At 50.7% G+C, this 17,652-nt stretch overlaps 4 protein-coding genes across 4 annotated transcripts; all 4 read right to left on the reverse strand.

Moving 5' to 3' along the window:
• Nucleotides 1-1,983: 1,983 nt before the first annotated feature.
• On the reverse strand, nucleotides 1,984-2,646 carry ASPSYDRAFT_1025955 (uncharacterized protein). Its single transcript, XM_040839765.1, has one exon. It carries the CDS (start codon nucleotides 2,561-2,563, stop codon nucleotides 2,081-2,083), a length of 483 nt encoding a protein of 160 aa, XP_040701869.1. The 5' UTR covers nucleotides 2,564-2,646; the 3' UTR covers nucleotides 1,984-2,080.
• Nucleotides 2,647-2,958: 312 nt separating this feature from the next.
• ASPSYDRAFT_90250 (uncharacterized protein) lies at nucleotides 2,959-3,175 on the reverse strand (the record flags this gene model as incomplete). The annotated part of the gene is made up of 2 exons (XM_040852306.1): nucleotides 2,959-3,065; nucleotides 3,118-3,175. The coding sequence occupies 2 exons, from the start codon at nucleotides 3,173-3,175 to the stop codon at nucleotides 2,959-2,961; spliced, it is 165 nt and encodes a 54-aa protein (XP_040701870.1).
• A 561-nt stretch (nucleotides 3,176-3,736) lies between these two features.
• Nucleotides 3,737-4,253, reverse strand: ASPSYDRAFT_1025961 (uncharacterized protein). The gene has a single exon (XM_040839766.1). It carries the CDS (start codon nucleotides 4,115-4,117, stop codon nucleotides 3,848-3,850), a length of 270 nt encoding a protein of 89 aa, XP_040701871.1. The 5' UTR covers nucleotides 4,118-4,253; the 3' UTR covers nucleotides 3,737-3,847.
• Nucleotides 4,254-13,979: 9,726 nt separating this feature from the next.
• On the reverse strand, nucleotides 13,980-16,801 carry ASPSYDRAFT_32141 (uncharacterized protein; the record flags this gene model as incomplete). The annotated part of the gene is made up of 11 exons (XM_040844945.1): nucleotides 13,980-14,188; nucleotides 14,219-14,630; nucleotides 14,837-14,864; nucleotides 14,952-15,034; nucleotides 15,081-15,187; nucleotides 15,264-15,395; nucleotides 15,728-16,001; nucleotides 16,063-16,232; nucleotides 16,279-16,422; nucleotides 16,509-16,556; nucleotides 16,729-16,801. The coding sequence occupies 11 exons, from the start codon at nucleotides 16,799-16,801 to the stop codon at nucleotides 13,980-13,982; spliced, it is 1,680 nt and encodes a 559-aa protein (XP_040701872.1).
• Between the last annotated feature and the right edge of the window lie 851 nt (nucleotides 16,802-17,652).

The following is a 17,652-nucleotide window of genomic DNA, read 5'->3' on the forward strand; positions in this document are numbered from 1 at the left end:
AACATTGTAACGACCAGAGTGTCCATCCCTATGATATCCTGATGCGTAGAGACGATGGAATAGGCCAGAACGAAGAGTCGAGTTGGGTTCAGACCGACTGTAACTGTTTTTGAGTACCTGGACCCAGTCAAGGCTTCTAGAAACCGCGGGCACTTACCCCATGATTGGAGGCGGGCAGCCGCCATTGGCGTTGATATTTGCTAGGATAGTAATGTGCCCCGGCCTGGCTCAGCAGCAGTCAGGTACCCACCAGTAATATACAGGGCTCGGACCAGACGGTTATCTGTGTCGTTCTTTGCTTCATGCGTAGTCTGCGCGGTCCGAGTGGGCTAGGAACTAATAACCACAACGGCGGCTGTTGCAGGGTCCTTATCATCCAATCTGTTCAAACATTGATCCAATTTCTTGTTTTCATCGCCACCGGACAGATTTATTGGCAAGTACTAGATCATCAAGTATTTATATCCCCGCCTCACAGATACCTTGCGGGATATCTGTGTATGTGCTGAGTATTAATGCAGACGTCTCGCGCATGAGCGATTTCAGAATAGATGCCAGTGCAAGGTCCATTACGATAGTCAATGCGCATGGTATTGGTTCGACGAGATGCATCACTTTTTCCTCCAATCTGCGGCAGTCATAAAGAGCAAACATGTCAGAGGACAGATTATAGAAGTAGAGTGCTATCGTTGACGAGGAGTCCGCAGTATGTTCTAAGTAGAGAAGTCATGACCCAAACGTGGTACCTATATGCAGATTATCCAAGGATAGTACGTCCAGGAGACTTGCGAAGAGTATATATGGGTAACGGGGATCAGATATCTACAGACTGGAGAGCCGCGCTGCTGGCAGTAATGAAGAAAGCAACATCAGCATAGGCGGCCGGTCAGAAATACTTCCTCACCCCGTTATGCTGCTTGTCACAGAAGTGGCACATGCTACCACTTGCAGCCCAGATTGCGTTTGCATGTCCAACTGCAGTAAATCACCTCTCCGCAGGTAGATGAACGAACTAGCTGAGGGCCCATTGTTCCACTGTAGCAAGAGCCGAAGACCCAGTCACCACGGGAGACTATATAGAGCCAGATCTTTTCTTGTAGGGATTGCCATGTGCACCGCGCTGCCAGCGCAGTGTGGTTACATCTGTAAACCCTTTAAACACCTTTCTTCCGCCGAGGGTTTCTGTTGGTGGTAGTTAAGCCCGCGAGATAGGCTGGGGCAGATCTGCATCACTTCACCCCCGGAAAGGCTCTTCTTTCTGTTCAGAGAGGTGGGAGAACGAGAACGAGCTAGGGCTGCGTAGGCAACACCGAATGCGGCGTGAAGACCATTCCACGAGCAGGTACCAGCAGAGGCCGATATCATGAATAAGTCCTGCTGTAAGGGCCAGTCCAGCTCAGCAAACAATAAGAGGTAGCGAAGGTTGAGAAAGCTAGGAAAGTCAACGGTGCTTGTCGAGGCAGCTGTCACGCATATCAATGCCGAATATTGTTTTCAAACATGGTAAAGCTGACCAGCATTTTGTAGCTTCGCGGGTGAGAGAGTGATGGTCCACGAGAGGACCTCTTCCTATTCAATACCACCATGCCTACAGGGTGTCATGGAGAGCTTTTGCTGGAATGTCGGGCAGGAATATGAGCCACATACAAATCACCAAGTATACCTGCCGTTCAACTCAATTATGCCGCTACTGGACTCTGTCATAGTCTCATGTGCGGGCTCTTCTGGGCCAATTCAGGTGGCACTATGGACCTTACAAACTTCTGTCTCATGAACCAGAAACCGGCAGGAGGGGCTTCTCCTTGCTCCCGTGCTTGTGAATGCTGTATTCCTTTCGACCAACGACGCTGCTTGGAGATAGCTGGTACCTTTGCCTTGCAGGGCTAGACAACAAGTCGCTATTGTCAGAGCGGACTACCAGCCCACAAACCAATACGTCAAGACGTCGGCAGACGGATGGTGTTGGTTGCCTTTATATAACAGCCGGGGCAACAAGTGTCTGTCCTAAGGCGTTGCTGAGAGGCAAATGGTCAATGGCAACAAATGGATGTGGCCAAAAATCCATCTGTGCTGTAGGAACCTACTGAGTCGGGTATCCTGGGAACACCTTCATCCATGCAACAAACAATGCAGCTTCCTGCATTATCACCATCGGGGTTTTCGGCGAGATGGTAGTTACCATCTCTACTATCAGTCTCCAAGAATGGAGGCGTATGCCAAAAGGTATGAACCAGGCACGGCACATGGTACGAAGAGCCCAAGTGTTGGGTGGTACATGAGAAATCATTCCCTTGGACGGAAGGGGAACATTCCCGCAAGCTGCTGTCATCCAGGGGTAAACGGTCGTTAGCAACAGCAAAGTCAGGGAATCGACAGAACACCTCTCCAATTCGTAGACGGATACCGGTGCCTTTCTAAGTCTGACGCTGGGGGTGTCGGTTGGATGGGGGTGTCGTTCACAGTCATATTTCTGGTCCCATCCATTCCGAGCAGAGCTCATATATCGTATATCTTCGATACTAAACGGCTGACCATGCCAGTGGTGGCTCACCTTATGGAACATGCCAGACAAAGTTCTGACTCGTTGACATGCTCTACACTCAAAGGCGTTGTGAAGCCTGATACCCCTGTCTTGATATGCGCAACGGCTAACGGTGAAGATGGTTTATGGGCCTTTGAAAGCGCCCAGTTTGTGGCCATAATAACTGCCTGGATACTAGCCACGACAGCTAGTAGCTTCCCGCACTCATATAAGTTCTTTCTGCTCCGTTCCTGAGGCCTGATAGGATGGCGGTGGTCGTATTCGCCAGTTCCTTGTCGTTACTGTCAAACTTCCGACTGATCCACATCCCGGTATGTTGGTCCAGGAACAGACGGATATCCTTTCCTAGCCTCCCCGAAAAGACTGGTTTTGTGAACATTGAGAGTGACAATAGACCTGTCGACAGACCTTACTGGTTAACAGTATGCAGCGCGTGAACAGCCATTTCGCCGTCGCTGAAAGTCGGCCGCGCAGGGGTCTAATTCGGACCCGGACAACAGCACATACTCTCCAAAGCGGGCATCTAAAAGACTGTGTTAGTTATGATCAGCAACGCAAGTCGGCCCTGCACTTACAATTATTGCAGCTGTCGTCGTTTGCGTTCCTGATATTGCGGCACGACTGGTCCAGCATGGCTGTGCAAAGAGCTGTTGGAGCTCGGGCTAGACATGTGTGTTAATGCTCGCTTCCAGGGCACGGTTTGCTTCGAACCAGATGACCTTGTTCTCTCTTTCCCAATTATGAGAATGAGAATGTCAAGCAGCAGGTATTGCTAATGTTGACCGCCCATCATCAGCTGCCATTCATCATCCAAAGGAGAGTATAGAGAAAGCCTTGAGTTAAGCACCAGAATGTAGCGGCAAACCCCAGATAGCTCACTTTGGAATCCAGAGTGGGATCATGTCGGTTTGCGAGCAAGGGTATCTGGGTAACCCTGTGGAAAGTCGGATCCGAAATCCAGGTCAAGCTGTAGTATCTAGCATCAGATTTGGTGTTGATGTTCCGAAGCTGGCTTTCTGCACCGCAAATTAGCATCTAAACCTCATGACAACCCGCACGAATGCAAGTTACCCTGCCACAGTACTCGGCGCCATGTCTTGCAGTCGTGCAAATTCGAAACTGCCCTAAAATACTTAGACAAGCCACGCACCAACAAGCAAACTTCACCCCACCAAATACAGGCCTTCCGGGCCTTTTCGGCTCAGGCAACGGCAGACTTCTGTCGCGTAAGTTTGGTGTCATGATGGCACTGCCGCTGTGTCTTTCCTCTGCTTCGACAGCCCTTAGAGCCATTGTAATGGACTTTCAGGGAAGCCGAAATGCATCAAAAACGGGAGACCTGATGACAGTTATAATAACCGTCGAATCGTGGTAAAGGCCACGATGGGCCCCAGTGTCTATCGTAGCCTGACCAGCTTGTTGAATTTTACGCAGACACGGTCGATTTGTTTTTACTGGGAGAAGGGATACCCTTAGCCACCTTCGGAATTCTGACGAGGGGGGATGGTCGCTGAAGAACAAGGATAGAAGAACGATAGAGACGAGTACGGACTGGAGCACAAGTGTCTCCGACATCCACGTACCTAACCACCGCAGCCAAATGAGGGCAGGTCTCTTCGAACGTGCAAGATGACTTCGTCATAAGCACCTCTGCCCAGGCGAAGACGCCCTTTGTGATGCCGAGTGCTTTTTTAAAGCCCTTTCGTGTGCCATGGACTTCACCATAATTGTCAGTAAAAGCCTAGCTTCCCAGAGCATTAGCAAATGCCAACTGCAGCATGGCTAGACAGAGTCACCACTGAGACTATCACTCCGTTAAGGTGTGCCGTTGTATAACACCTTGTTCTCTATCCGAAGACGGCTTCTCTTATACCTGAGTTCGGTATTAATGACTTCAATTGCCGCGTCTCTGGACCAGGTGGTATGGGTATGGGCCAAAATGGAATGGGAATGCCTCGCGAATTGGTGACTACACCATGCTCTCTTTCAATACTGCCAGGTAGGCTCTGGCCTTGCTCATCTCTTCCTGCTAGAGGATAATCGGCCATACCATCTCGACGTGGAACACTGGGTTCTGGGCCTGGAAACCGCCCCCCACCTCCCCCCCTCGTACCCCTAGGATAGTAGGTAGTACCAATTTCCCGTCCTCGTTGGTATCGTTCACGGTTTGCGGATTGGTGTTTAAAGCGTTCGGCATACTGGCGTCAGATCGTTGATTTCGAGACCCGCTATTCGAACCATCGTTATCACCGGTATCGCTGCGACTATCGTTACGGATACGCGGATCCTCTTCAACAACCGTAGAGGACGGTCGTTTGACGTCGTGCAATAGACATAGATGTCAAGATAGTTTTCGTCTTCTTCACTGGCTCCTGACGGATAACTCCGAACGTCATTCTGGAGTTTATTCACGCGCATCGGTGATGCGGCTGTGCTGTTCGTGCAAATCTGCCATAATGCTATTAACGGCATCAGCCAGGTCTGTAACCCTAAGTTGATCAATTGCACAGACACAATACGCGCCTCGTGCGTTTGCGTGTGTCAGGCTATACCTCCTGCCGAGTACTGCTGTGCGTTTCAAAGCTCAGCCAGTGTGTCAAATGGCCTTAGATCGGGTGAGTATAACCGGACGTCGAAAGATCTAATTGCAAGCTCCTCCCCCAACACCGGCCATACCATCATCGCTTTCATTACTGGGTCATAAGTATACTGAGCCTGAGCCTGATACGTACGCCCGGGCGGTTCAGAAGTGTCCTTGACATGAGAAGAACCCGTATCGGGGTGTTGGTATATCTCAGCCATGAGGCTGATTCCAGTCAGCTCTTTCTCGAATATGAATACATTATACTTTTGTTCTGATTTTGCCGCGTGAGATCCAGTACCGCGAGGCTTAAGATAAGCGAGGATTGAGTATATCCGGCTATAGCAGTTGAAAGGCTAATAGGTAGGTGCCCGAGGAGCCGGGCAAATATACTCTGGCATGTTCTCTGTCAAGGTGCGAGGCATTCCGGTGAGGTTGGCCGTGCCATCCGGTCTATTCTGGCTGACCTCTCTAAAAAGGAATGACCTCCATCCATGATTGACCCGCTCTTTTGCTCGACATGAACTTTGAGTCTGACTGAGCTAGGGCCGAATTCCACCCACGTTATGTGGTTGGTCCAGCGTGTTGCATTAGGATGCAGGTACTCGACGAGTCCAGGGTATCGTCCATATTCTGATGCCGGTGACAATGGTCATGTTCGGATATCCCACAGAGCAACAGACGAGGCCTTTGAGTAGACTTCGTTGACGTGACGGGTCTCTCCATCTCCTGGTTCTTCGAGATTTCTGCCACTTCCATGTCGTTATCTTCCTGTAATTAATAACTTTGTCAGGCGTTGCCATAACTGGTCTTGCTTGTTAAACCACCCGAGCATCGGTAATGCATTCTCGCAATTCGTGTCTATCAATGAGACCCTGTTCTTAAGGGTATGAATATGTCTCGAATCAGGCCCAGAGCACAACTCATTCCGTTGACCCATTTTCCGGCATATCCTCCAGTCTGAATGCATCGTCGATAGGGGTCCCCACCCACTTCCCTCAAACGACAGTAGAACCTGACGGTTACGAAGGTGAGCACTGAGCACCAAGCAGGCGTGGTTGGGACGGTCCAAACTGGGACCTGCTTGTATAACTGGAGCTGCACGAGGCCACCCACAAGTATGACTAGAGACGCGCAGTGTGCCTTCGGATCCTGGTAAGACCTCGCCCATCGACGATCCGCTGGTTGATCTGTTTCCGAAATTTCCAGGGATTTACCCGCCAGTAGGTTCTGCTTCAGCCCGCGCCGGAGAGTGTACACATCGGTCACCATGTAGAGGCTGATGTCCGTCACTGCGACGGACTCGAAGCGCTTTCCGCTATGGCAGGAGATGACTTTCTTCTGGCTCCCACTGGCCTTCCGTGCCATAACAGTAATGTGGACATAGCGTGCAAAGCCCAGTCATCGACAGGACAGTACAGTACTATCTGGCGAGGGGAAGTTGTTGCAACAGCACGGTGGTGGCAGCTTGGTTACGCTCCTGGTGACTCTCGTCACGCACGGCGCGGCTCCAGATGTCCCCCTGCGAACACCCCGCTGCTAGTCTTACGGGCGCTAACCGTAACCTCGCCTTTGAGATGGAGAACCTGGCTTGGGTAGCTCCCCGGTGTGGTTAAGACAAGTAGGCCGCCTGGTCGGCCACAGCTGGGGGTGCCCATTCCCCGGCATGCCATTGTTGGAATAACTGATCTTCATCCGGGGTCAGCGCGTTGCTGTTACTAGTAGTAGTATCGTTCTTTTTAACCAAGGCCTTAGCGAGGAGGGGTGCGTTGGGTCCTAAAATTTCCTTTGCGTAATCTTGAACCCATGGTAGAAGCCAGATGAACGTAGGCGCTGCTAGGGCACGCCAGGGACAGCACCGATGCCTCGGGGTGCTCTTTCAGATGGGATACTCCCGCCTTGGAGTTTGGCTCTGGAAACACAGGAACAAGTTAAAATATATGTGCAGGGGAAGGTAGTTTATTTATCGACAACTCCGATGCGCGCAGAGGCTGGTAGTGTGACGGGCCCAACCCGTCTGCTGCACCCCTCAGCGCAGTGACATGTCGAGAAGGTCAAAGCAAGGCAGGGGCAGCGTTTTGACCTATAAAAGTCATGGTCTGGGAGTTTCCATGATGACAAGTGGGATATCTGCGATACGTCTATACACCTCTTCGTCTTCGTACGATTCTGATCGGACAGGTTGGATTAAGTTATACCCCAGGGACCGTACTGTGTCATGGCTCCGGGTTCTTGACTGCCTGTCGTCCTCCACTGGTTCGGGAGCCATTGCCTTGTACCACAATTGAGGGTTGGTCGATCCGTCTGTCTTACCCAGCCATGAACAGGACTAGCTTGTGTCTTTCTCTTTCTCTTTAGTCTGGCTGCAGTGTAGCTATGTGTAAAAGATGGTGATTTTCCCCCAAATTCTGTATCCAGCTTCTCATGAAAATGTAGACAGGGTCGGGAGATGATGCAAGGTAGTTACACGATGGCCCATTCGAGCGGCCTCTATTGGGCAGATCTGGGTTTCCTATCATCGGTGATAATCCCCAGTTCTCTGCACTGAGTCGGTGCATTTTATCTAGGTGTTCAGGTTTCCTTCAAAGGCCATAGGTTCATAGGTTCATCTAGCACCTTACCATCGAACGGATGACAAGCAGGTATTGAGGAGTAATACAGCCCGCTGCAGAGGACGAACAGCAGGGAGAACTCGATGCTCGCCAACCCAGGACACAAAAGAGTCTTGGAGATTTAAAATGTCCTAGTAACCGTCAAGACCAGGTGGATGGGATCTGCTCCCAGCGGTGACTCTCTCTTCTCTGGTATATCCGAGGAATACACGCAGGGAAACACCATCGGAAACCTGTTTCTGTTCCTATAGTGGCCGGCATATGATCCCCGATATCTGGTTTTGGATGTGATTTTCTGTTCATTTCTCATGTCAGAGGGGGCACATAACTTTCCGCCACAGTGTTTTGTTCCCTGTTATACTGGCTTGGTTTTCTGTCAAGGACCATGGGAGTATTTTTCTGACGCCCATTTCTCGCGGTACAAAGCGTGGCAAGACTGACAAGTCTAGAATGGGCAGCAGCACCCAAGACCTGGCTGTCATCGCTGGTCTATAAACAACGACGACCCCAGTAAAGCTTTGTATCCCAACTGTCCGTTTTCATACCCCTAATCTTGTAAACCATTCGTCGTATCCTTCATTATATGCGGGTAGTCAGCCTTCCTTCTGGTAATATATATGCCGCACAATGATAAGCTTGAATTCCCCCGGGGACACTGGACCATCACAGCAAATGAGGTTGCATCAACGGTTGCTCGTTTGTCACCATGAACCCAAAGCTGAATGCAACCCGCGAATGGAATGGGGCGCACGGCATGCTACAAATGAATAACAGCAGTCGAATATGAAGAGAACATCCGCTTTGTCTTCCTCAGTTGGGCGAATCCTTCAGACAGTCTTTGTCAAAGGCTTTGGCTATGCATTCCCGGTGACCATGTCTCGAGTATGCCAGAACACCGTGAAAGTCAGTAGTACCGAGTTCCTCGTGGAACTGTGGATAGCATCAGAGGAGCCATTCTAACAGTGGCTGCATGCTGGCCGGGAACCATTGGGGTATAACCCAAGCGCAATGGCTGTGAACATTCGCCGGCGTACCTGATATACTTCCTTTCCAGCACGGGAGACCAGAGTCGCCATACCCAATATAATAGTCTACTTTGCCTGGCAAGGCCGGAGTCCAGGGCACGGTAGCCATTTCTGAATCAGGCACTGATAACGACAGCAGCCCTTCCATCGACGTAGCTTCTTGAGCCCGACACGGTAAATATGGAGTCCTGGTGACGCATACGCAATACTATCGCCATTCTCTGGCTGAGCGGTCATGGGACAAAGATAATGAACCCGGGTGTTCGCAGAAAGGCTGACCGTAACGGAACTTGGGTGCATCACCAGCTAAATAGAGCGCCTGTTCCACGCGGCTTTAGCGGACAAGCGACAGATCAGAGACTGAGTCCACGATCAGTCAACCCTCCACCGGGTGTGACATCGCCTACCACATACTACCTCACCATGTCCACATGGCCACATGGCCGTGCTAGTATCAGGTTTACTGCGGCAGCATGCTTTTTGTCTTTGGTCTGGATAGCCAGACTCCCTCTTAGACGCCGCAATCCGAAGCTGTGCGAGTATCCCAACAATCCCCTCTGCAGTAGTATACCAGTTATACATCTACCAAGTGCCATGATAGTGTCTCAATGGGTCATATCTTATGAATGGCGTTCCGAAAAGCGGACCCTGCTGTTTAGGTTAGGTTTGGATCATTGGACACCTGGTCATTGTCCTATACCTGAAATGGGCCTTTCAATCGCCCAAATCCGAGTTTGTATAGTTCCGTTGCAAAGCAGACTTGACTATTGGGTATGGATATACCAGTTTCCTTCGTTCAGTCTCCTTTCGACATCGATTAGGGTAAATAAAGGTTATATTCTCTTTGGATACCCTCAACAAAGGCAGTTCTGTGTGTGGCCGAGGTGGAGGAAGCTCAAGGCGACTTCATTCTCTATTGTCACAGCAGCTGGCATCCAGTTACCCGCCTGAATTTGGGACTCGCGTACGAGCTGGATAGTGCCTAAAGTATCTCGCGGGCAGCCAGTGTTTGCTGAGCAGAACGCTTTGAAATCCGGCCGTCTTCTTAACAATCTCCCTGGCCTTCGTCCCGTTGGGAATCTGAATTGCTGTGTCTGATTTGCATTTCGGCCAGACCACCCGGAAGGATAGGTGCTGCTCGTTGCTGACACGGGAACCAGAATGGAGGACTTCCATTTGATTTCAAGCTCCTCCGCAGCAAGGTTCACATTGCCGTTGACTTTCGTCGCCCCAACCCCACGCTAGTATGGGCAGCCACCCGGTTTGGGCTTTGTATTGAGCTTATCTCGAGGATTCACGCATGTACTCCAGCCGTGAAGCCTCCCAGTGGATTACCGAGAGCTAGTCACTGATCATTTCCTCACGATAGCCTAGACGGGACACCGTTTCCGGGTTCCCATCGCATGCCTTTCCGCTTTCCACTTTCCCCCATCGGTATGCTTTTCTTGCCCTCAGCGGTGCCACTTCAATAGTTTGGTCTGCTTGCATTTTGCGCATATATAGATGCGGGACAGGGCTGCAGTGTCGGACGTGTTTAACTGCTGGGGCAGGCATCCACTGCGTTGCCCGGGTGACAAGATGCAGACACCACGCATGGAACAAGCCCACGCAGTGTGGCCGCGATGACTTCGACATGAATGCTTTTCGTCGCTGGATGCCAGATAATCCTATCTAAGTATGCATACCGGGAAGATAATAGATCAGGCCATCACAAGCTTTCACAAAGATGTGGGCGCTGCTGTCGTGAGACTTAGGGCTTGGTTTTGGGGCCAAGACCTGGTACGATGCAGAGAACCATTTGAATGGACGTATTTAGCATGAGCAGACAACGAGGATAATCATTCATCGTGGGTCAAGTAACATCATGTATGTCCACTGGTGTGTTGGAGGGTCCACTGCATGTCTAAAAGGTCAAAGCATGGGAGCGGCAACTTCTCAGGATCCTCGGTTGTAAAGCTGATCACGTCCCCGGATCTTATGAAGCGCTCAGTCTCGTTGTGGGTTAGTATCGTACCCCAGTCCGACCTATAGGTGCTCGCGGGCACGGGTTACAGGGTTGAGAGGTTACGCTGTACATACTTGCCTTTGCATAGCCGGAAGAACTCAATATACAGGTTGCCTCCGGTCAGCTGTTGATATCTCCAGTTCAACGCCTTTCAAGTCTCTGGATGCTATTTCAGGCGGTGCATTCTCTACCCATCCCGTCTGTGCTCCTTCGAGCACACAACGGCCATGTTTGGCCTGTGGCCAGCCACGGTTCCCCCTTTGTTGGATTCTATTCCCATCAAGTCGGCATGGCCAAACAGGCTGTAGATGTCCAGCACCAAGTCGAGGCCAAGACGAGCGCTGCTCCTAGTTGTCGAATCGCGAGGATTGAACTTTCCGCGACACCGTTCGAGTGGCTTCAGGATTGGCGGTACGGCATCTAATGCTCAGTTCCTCGTTCTTGCCTGAGTTGATCAAAGCTCGTGGATGGATCATGAACCGGGTTCTTGAGAGATTCTCGGCAATAACAGTCCGATGGGCCCCAGTATCGAATACCATGTCGATCCCTTCGAGATTGCACATGTATTCAACGATTGGAATCTGTTCGTTGTCACGATAGTACCGGTCCATACTGCAAGTTTCTTAGCAAAAGTGTCGACCCGAATTCAACGCCAGTCTCCTTTTATAGACATCATCGTTTGCACGATTAATGTATTGTAATTCCCGAATGTTGGAAGTATCCCCTTTGGCCGTCTTGACGTGATATCAATCCCTTAACCTCGCCAGCGATTAGTCCTGCGAGAAACCGATTATGTGGGTATTGAACTGGAGATTTAAAATCCTTAAAGGATCTGAGTAGCCACATCGCTCGGTGGGCATAGTCACCTCCGCACAGGACGTAGTATCCTGCGTAGAGGGGAACCAGGTCGCACCGTAGGCACAGAGACCGACGGCGGGTCCGTAGGGAACTCGGCCCGTGCGCATATGTCCATCAGCGTGCGAGTCTTTGAATCTCATGTCAGGGAGGTGCAATTCTGCTTCCAGGCGTTTTCAGGTCTTCTATAGAGCAGGCGTTGCTGCAGCATCATACTCGTCGTAATCGCTCGCACAGGGTAGTTCAACTGTGAAATCGTAGTATTCCGACTCCAAACCCGGTCCTTGACTCCTGAAGTTTCCGCTGATCCGGTGGTGTAATCCCCCTCTTCGGAGGCTCAGCTTCTTCCTGTATGAAGAGATTCTCTTGCTCGCAATAAATATATTCAACTGTCATACCCTCGTGTCCATCGATTCCGACGGGTTAACTGCGAACCGAGCCGCATCGTCTGTTCAGCGCCATTCCTCGGAAAGAATGATGCGATGCAGTAAAGTGGTCCCATACATAGCCAATGTTTGTTTCTTGGGCCATGTTAAATTGGCCTGTTATCTGGCAATCATAGGATCTCTCTCTGCCCAGATTTCGCATGTAGTCTGATGTCTCGTTGGTTCGGAATATGTTTCGCTCAGGTAATTTGCGACCTCGCCTTCCCTTCACGTATTCGAAGAAAAAGACTTTCCCCTCTTGCTCGTGTATGGTTAGGTCTTGTTTATCGAACTCCTCGTGGAAGTACACACGAAACATGGGATGTTTCGGTACGCAGGCGAACGGCGTGAGTACATCTAGGCAAACGGCTATTTCCACCTGAGAGCACTTTAGCACCCACGAAATGAATCTTTTGTCAGTGCATGGTACATGGTTGATACGATATAGTACGCACGGGTAACAAGCCACACCACTATTGGTGGTTTAGCTCTGGTTGAGTCCCTGGCTATGCTAGGGCTATCCAAATTAGGCCTGTCGTCCTCATGGTGCATAATATGTCGGTCCCTTATACGTAGACAAGAAGCCGGGTCTGCTTGGCTTGCACTGGGAGTAGTAATATCAGCGCAGCAGCTTATAAGAAGTCGGATTGCACGAGGTACAGTAGCACAAATGACCAACCACCATGAATTGGCAGTATCTTGATGGCTTTTGACCAGGTTTTGGGGCTGGACTATGCTGAGGCTTTAATGTCGAGGTCTATGCTCAGGTATTACCATATGGATCCGAAAGGTCAGCGTTGAACGAAATGACCGAAGTTGATGAATCCCATGATAGCAGCATTGACGGCTTCATGCCTTTCTCTTGGCTTTCTGAGTTTTCAAACCAAACGCCGTACGCCATACGACGAATACAGGGTACCCAACCTGACTCTGAAAATGATGCTCTTCAAGGAGATATCCATCGTTGTCATTGCAGACCGCTGACGTACGCCAGATCAGAAGGATGACTGTTACCGAAACCTCGGACTGTCTAGGTAAACATGACAGGATTCTTAGGCCTTTTAGCGGATTTCGGGTTCTTTGGTGCTGAGAGCAGTCCCATCCTGGGTATCGGAGAGATACTCCTCTTCATCGCTGTATATCCAGAAGTGTTCCGGCTGCTGGCTTAGGTGACACTGTATTTGAGCCCCGCGCTGCGCGAGAATCGAGCTGGTTGGCTCTCCATCTTCCCTTTGACTGCCACGGAGACGTTCATACAAGAGAAGAGTAGGGTGGATTGATCGAATGTTGACGGTGGGGAACAGAGGGCCGAGTCCTCAGACCTCAGGTCCTTGTTTGTAACCAGTCCCATGGACTGTTTTTTCAGCATGGGAGAACAATGTATTCGAATTGAAATGGCAGTTGGCGCAGCGGCCAAACTCTCACTCCATCCTTCGACGGAGGCGAGCAATGCACGGGCCTTGCCGTAAATCTACCACGAAGTGGGTTGTGGCTACAGATGCCCAAAGCCATAGTGAATGGCGACGATGCGACTTTGTGCGCTTCCCCGTAGGTGCTTAAGCCCACATGTATAGAATGCACGTCGTATTTGCGATGGTTTTCTGACATCCTAGGTTTCTGCAGTGTCTATTATGATATCTGCCGAACTTTTCCTGTCTGCCATGGCTTGTGAGCGGAGAGAGAGCCCTTTGAGCAAAGGTTTGTCAGTCCGACCACCCATTCGGGGGCAAATACTGCATCGCGAGATTAGTACCTCGAGGGCCCAGTATCCATTTTCAGCTTTATCCCGAATGAACTGGCCACACCAAGCCGAGCACCGCCTAGCCTTGATGATACTTGGAGTGATGATCGCCGCAGGGCTCCTATAACCCTGTGGAACCTGTCAAGGAGGTCGATACTGGACTGGTTCAGTAGAGGGTTCCAACTTCCAAGCTCTAGCTGGGAGCGGCCCATTCCCGGTTCGACGGTCTGATATGTCTTGGCCGGTTATCTGCAGTTTGCCCTCGCTTCATTTCAATGACAATATCCATCGTTGGGACGACATAGCCGCGGCTATCAGACACGATACCGTGAATGACGGCGTTGTCAGGCCATGCTTGGTAGAGGCTGTTCTTGATACTCAGCAATAAGACAGCCGAGTTTCCTAAATATTAGTCGGATGGCAAACGTTCACTTTCTGCATGGAATAGTATTCGCTCTGATCTGCAGATGGCAGTGAGCGAGTCGAAGTGCTCAAGTCGTCCACGACTTGCATCAAGGCGCGTTGATGGAGGAAGCCCATTTATCACACAAAATGTGGCAGCCTCTCCGGGAACAACTCGATATGATGAATCCGTGTCATCATTGCTACCGGTGGCAAATGCCAGAGGCCAACATGGTAACTGACGGACAGCATATTTCGGTAGAAGACTCCTCGTAAGGCCGTTCAAAAGTTCCACCAAACGGGACGCAGGGGTCAGCTTCGACGTTCCTGGGAGGGACCTTAGGGCAGGTATTTCCTCTGTACTCCCCTCTTCGCTTCGCTTCGACGACCGCCTGGTTTTAGCGAGCCTTTGCTTCTCGTCCTTTTGATATCCTTGCAGAGCCTGTTCCGACGCTTACATAGCTGTCTGTTCTATGGTCACCATGACCGGGGCGCGAGCAAGTTTGAATTGTGATATCAAAGGTACTGCCAGGCACTTGAGCAAAGCTGAAGCGGGCCCTGTTAGGACAGTTAATCTTTGAATTCATGATAATATGGGGAACGGGTCTTGGCTAGATATCACAACATAGCTGGGAATGTACCACTTACCTCAAGGGATCCAGCAGGAATAGACTTACTTTGAATACAGTATTATAGCGCAGGAAAAGGTGGGAAGGGATGGAGCAAGTTGATAATGATCTATAAGATCAGTCAGTATATATACCAGGACTTGGCTACTAGGCCAAAAGCAGGGATAGAAGGGTAGCTCACCAGTAGAAGAGCTTGGACCTGGGTATGATACTGGCACTATAAAGATTCCGCCGTTTGCTGTAGCCGTGCAGCACGTCCGTACAGACGCATAAAGAGTGCCAGAATCAGGTGGAGTTGAGCCATTAGACACATTAGATTTTCTAGTCTGAGGCTTCATTGGGAGCTTTCGAACCATAGCTCCCTGGAACGCTCAGTGCGTTGACAGATCATCATGCACATGATCCTAAGTCTGAGTAAATAGGCAATAGACAAGCCCACAGCGTACGATCTGGCTGTGGAATGTGGATGTGGACAACAGCAGTCCAGCCCTCAGATAGGCTCGTTGGCAGATAGAAGAGGTCGAAATCCAGCAAGTACTTGCCATATCGCTGGACCTGCTGCTGTTCCACGACTTGTTCTTTAAATAGATGTGCACTTCTCGCCCAAGTGTGCAAAACTCAGGATAAACAACAAAACCGCCAACCGGCCAATGCGACACTTCTGGCACACTATGCAATAGCATCAGGAAGACGGCATATCTTCCCTTCATTGGGAAAGAAAAGATACATCCAAGACGCCATGTCGCGGCGCTCCTTCGCGCCGCAATCATATTTGCAACAGCCAGATTACACAGTACTGCCGATACAGGCTGCTCTAGAGACCTGATCCAGTCTGGTGGCCCTCTGTGCTGGTTCCTTGCACCCGCGGCCGGACGTGGGCTCCCAGTCGATGTACATGGACATTCCTTACCGTCTGCATCGTCATGGCCTGGTATGTCCGGTACCTCATCGTATTCAGCCTCTTCATCTAAGTACCATGGAGAACGATCTGGGGGTGAAGTGATCGTAACGACACCACCAGTTTCTGCATCCTTTTTCGAATGCCGGAGACGTATCGTCTCGGTTTCTGTGGTCTTGTCGTTGGCCGTCGTTTTTCCAAGTGTCTCTGGTACGGGCTTACAGCCAAAGGACCGAATGTGCGCCAGAAACGAATTTACAAAACCGTTCTTGCATTGGACGCGCATCTGAAAACACATGCGATAGTGCTCCCTCATGTTCTGCCTCATGCTGCATAAAAATCCTCACTGTAACTGAACTTAGCTGTCGTGTTTCCGCGTCCGGCGGAATGGGGACAGGCCAGAAAGGGACAGGTACGCCCAGAAGGTCTGCATTATCCCATCTTCCATCTGTACACCTGCCGTGGGTCTCAAACAATGCGAGGCATATCAGTAGTCTCGGGCGTTTATCCGACTGCGCTGGGGGTCTGCAGTCAGAGGATTGGCAATGAGCGCAGCCATGTACGCGTGCAGCAGGGTTTATAATGCAACTCAAAGCCCTTCCTGTCCTTCTTGCGGTCGCCTTTCTGTGTTCCTTTGGTTGTGCCATGGTGATCTCTCGGGGATTCCCAGGTGGTTAAAGCGTTGGAGAAGTCTTCAGCATCTGTGGCTAGTGAGGTTACAGCCGATCACTGTGGACTGGGCCATAGTCACTGCTCCGGCGGGTTCACCATTACCAGGGACACATGGGCTTACCAGCGATGGATGAGTTCTTCTCTGACTCGGAGTGTTGCTCCTTGAGCCCTGAAGTGGCCGACATCTTGGTACGACTCATAGGATTTTACCCAGGGAGACGCCGCACACCAGGAACCGCATCAGTGTCCTGTGACTCTCCCAGTCAGGGCGTCCTTCTGTCATGTAGTTCGGCTGTCAGTGCTAAGTCATAAAATAGAGTGTGGGGTCTTGATTGACTCACGGTGCTCCTGTCGAGCCATTACGAAACTAGCCCAGATAATCGCGGTATAGATGTGCATCAATCCAGACGGCATGGTGTGAGAATTCGAGCGCGCCCACCGTGTACAATAGGTGCTGGCCCTGTATGGTCCAGGAAAGTGTCGCAGTGCTAGGGCTTTCTTGGGAATACAGGTCGTCAAACACCGAGAACCTGATGCGCGCTAACAGAGCCGTTGTCGATCGATCAAGCCCTACTTCCCGTAGACAACAGTATCTGCGCGAGTTGACGGATTGGCTTATTACTGGCTGTCCTCAACAGGTAAAAGGACGAATGAGTAGTGGATGGATATGTCAGGCCCATCTGAGCTGACCAGGTATGGACACCAAGGGTCACTGCCCAGTAGTGGCAGGCATCAAGCAATGGGAAAGAAAGATGGCTGAGACCTCCACTCAAAGGGCAGATCCAAAGTCAGAATGCCAGGGTAGTTGAAAGAGAGAAAGAAGAAGATGAGCTTCGACGGGGGAGAAGGGGGTATTTATACCCCAGGGATCCTGGTCGAAAAGTCATAAAAGACGGCCGGATAACCGCTGCAGTAACAGCAGGAGATATTCATGGTGTTGTACTCTCCGATTCTACTGCAAAACGGATGCAGTGATATACTCTGTGGTTACTAGTATTGAGAACAGCAACATAGTTAATATGCGCAGGCAGGTGGCAGACATGGAGTCCTCACTCCTTCACCCAACTACGATCGATTTCAACAAGAAGGTTGCTCTTCATGTGCCAGACAGCTCCGAGATTGGCCTCTGGCCTCGATGAGTCTTTTTGACTTGCTGAACCCTGGGGTCTTACACCCTGCTAGAGATGAAAAGTGGTGCACCTTCTGGAGTCGGTCTTGCACGTTCGAATTGCGATAAAGACTGGATCAGACTGCAAACTCCACGC

The sequence above is a fragment of the Aspergillus sydowii genome (genome assembly GCF_001890705.1).
Source record: "Aspergillus sydowii CBS 593.65 unplaced genomic scaffold ASPSYscaffold_6, whole genome shotgun sequence".
Taxonomy (NCBI): Eukaryota; Fungi; Ascomycota; class Eurotiomycetes; order Eurotiales; family Aspergillaceae; genus Aspergillus; species Aspergillus sydowii.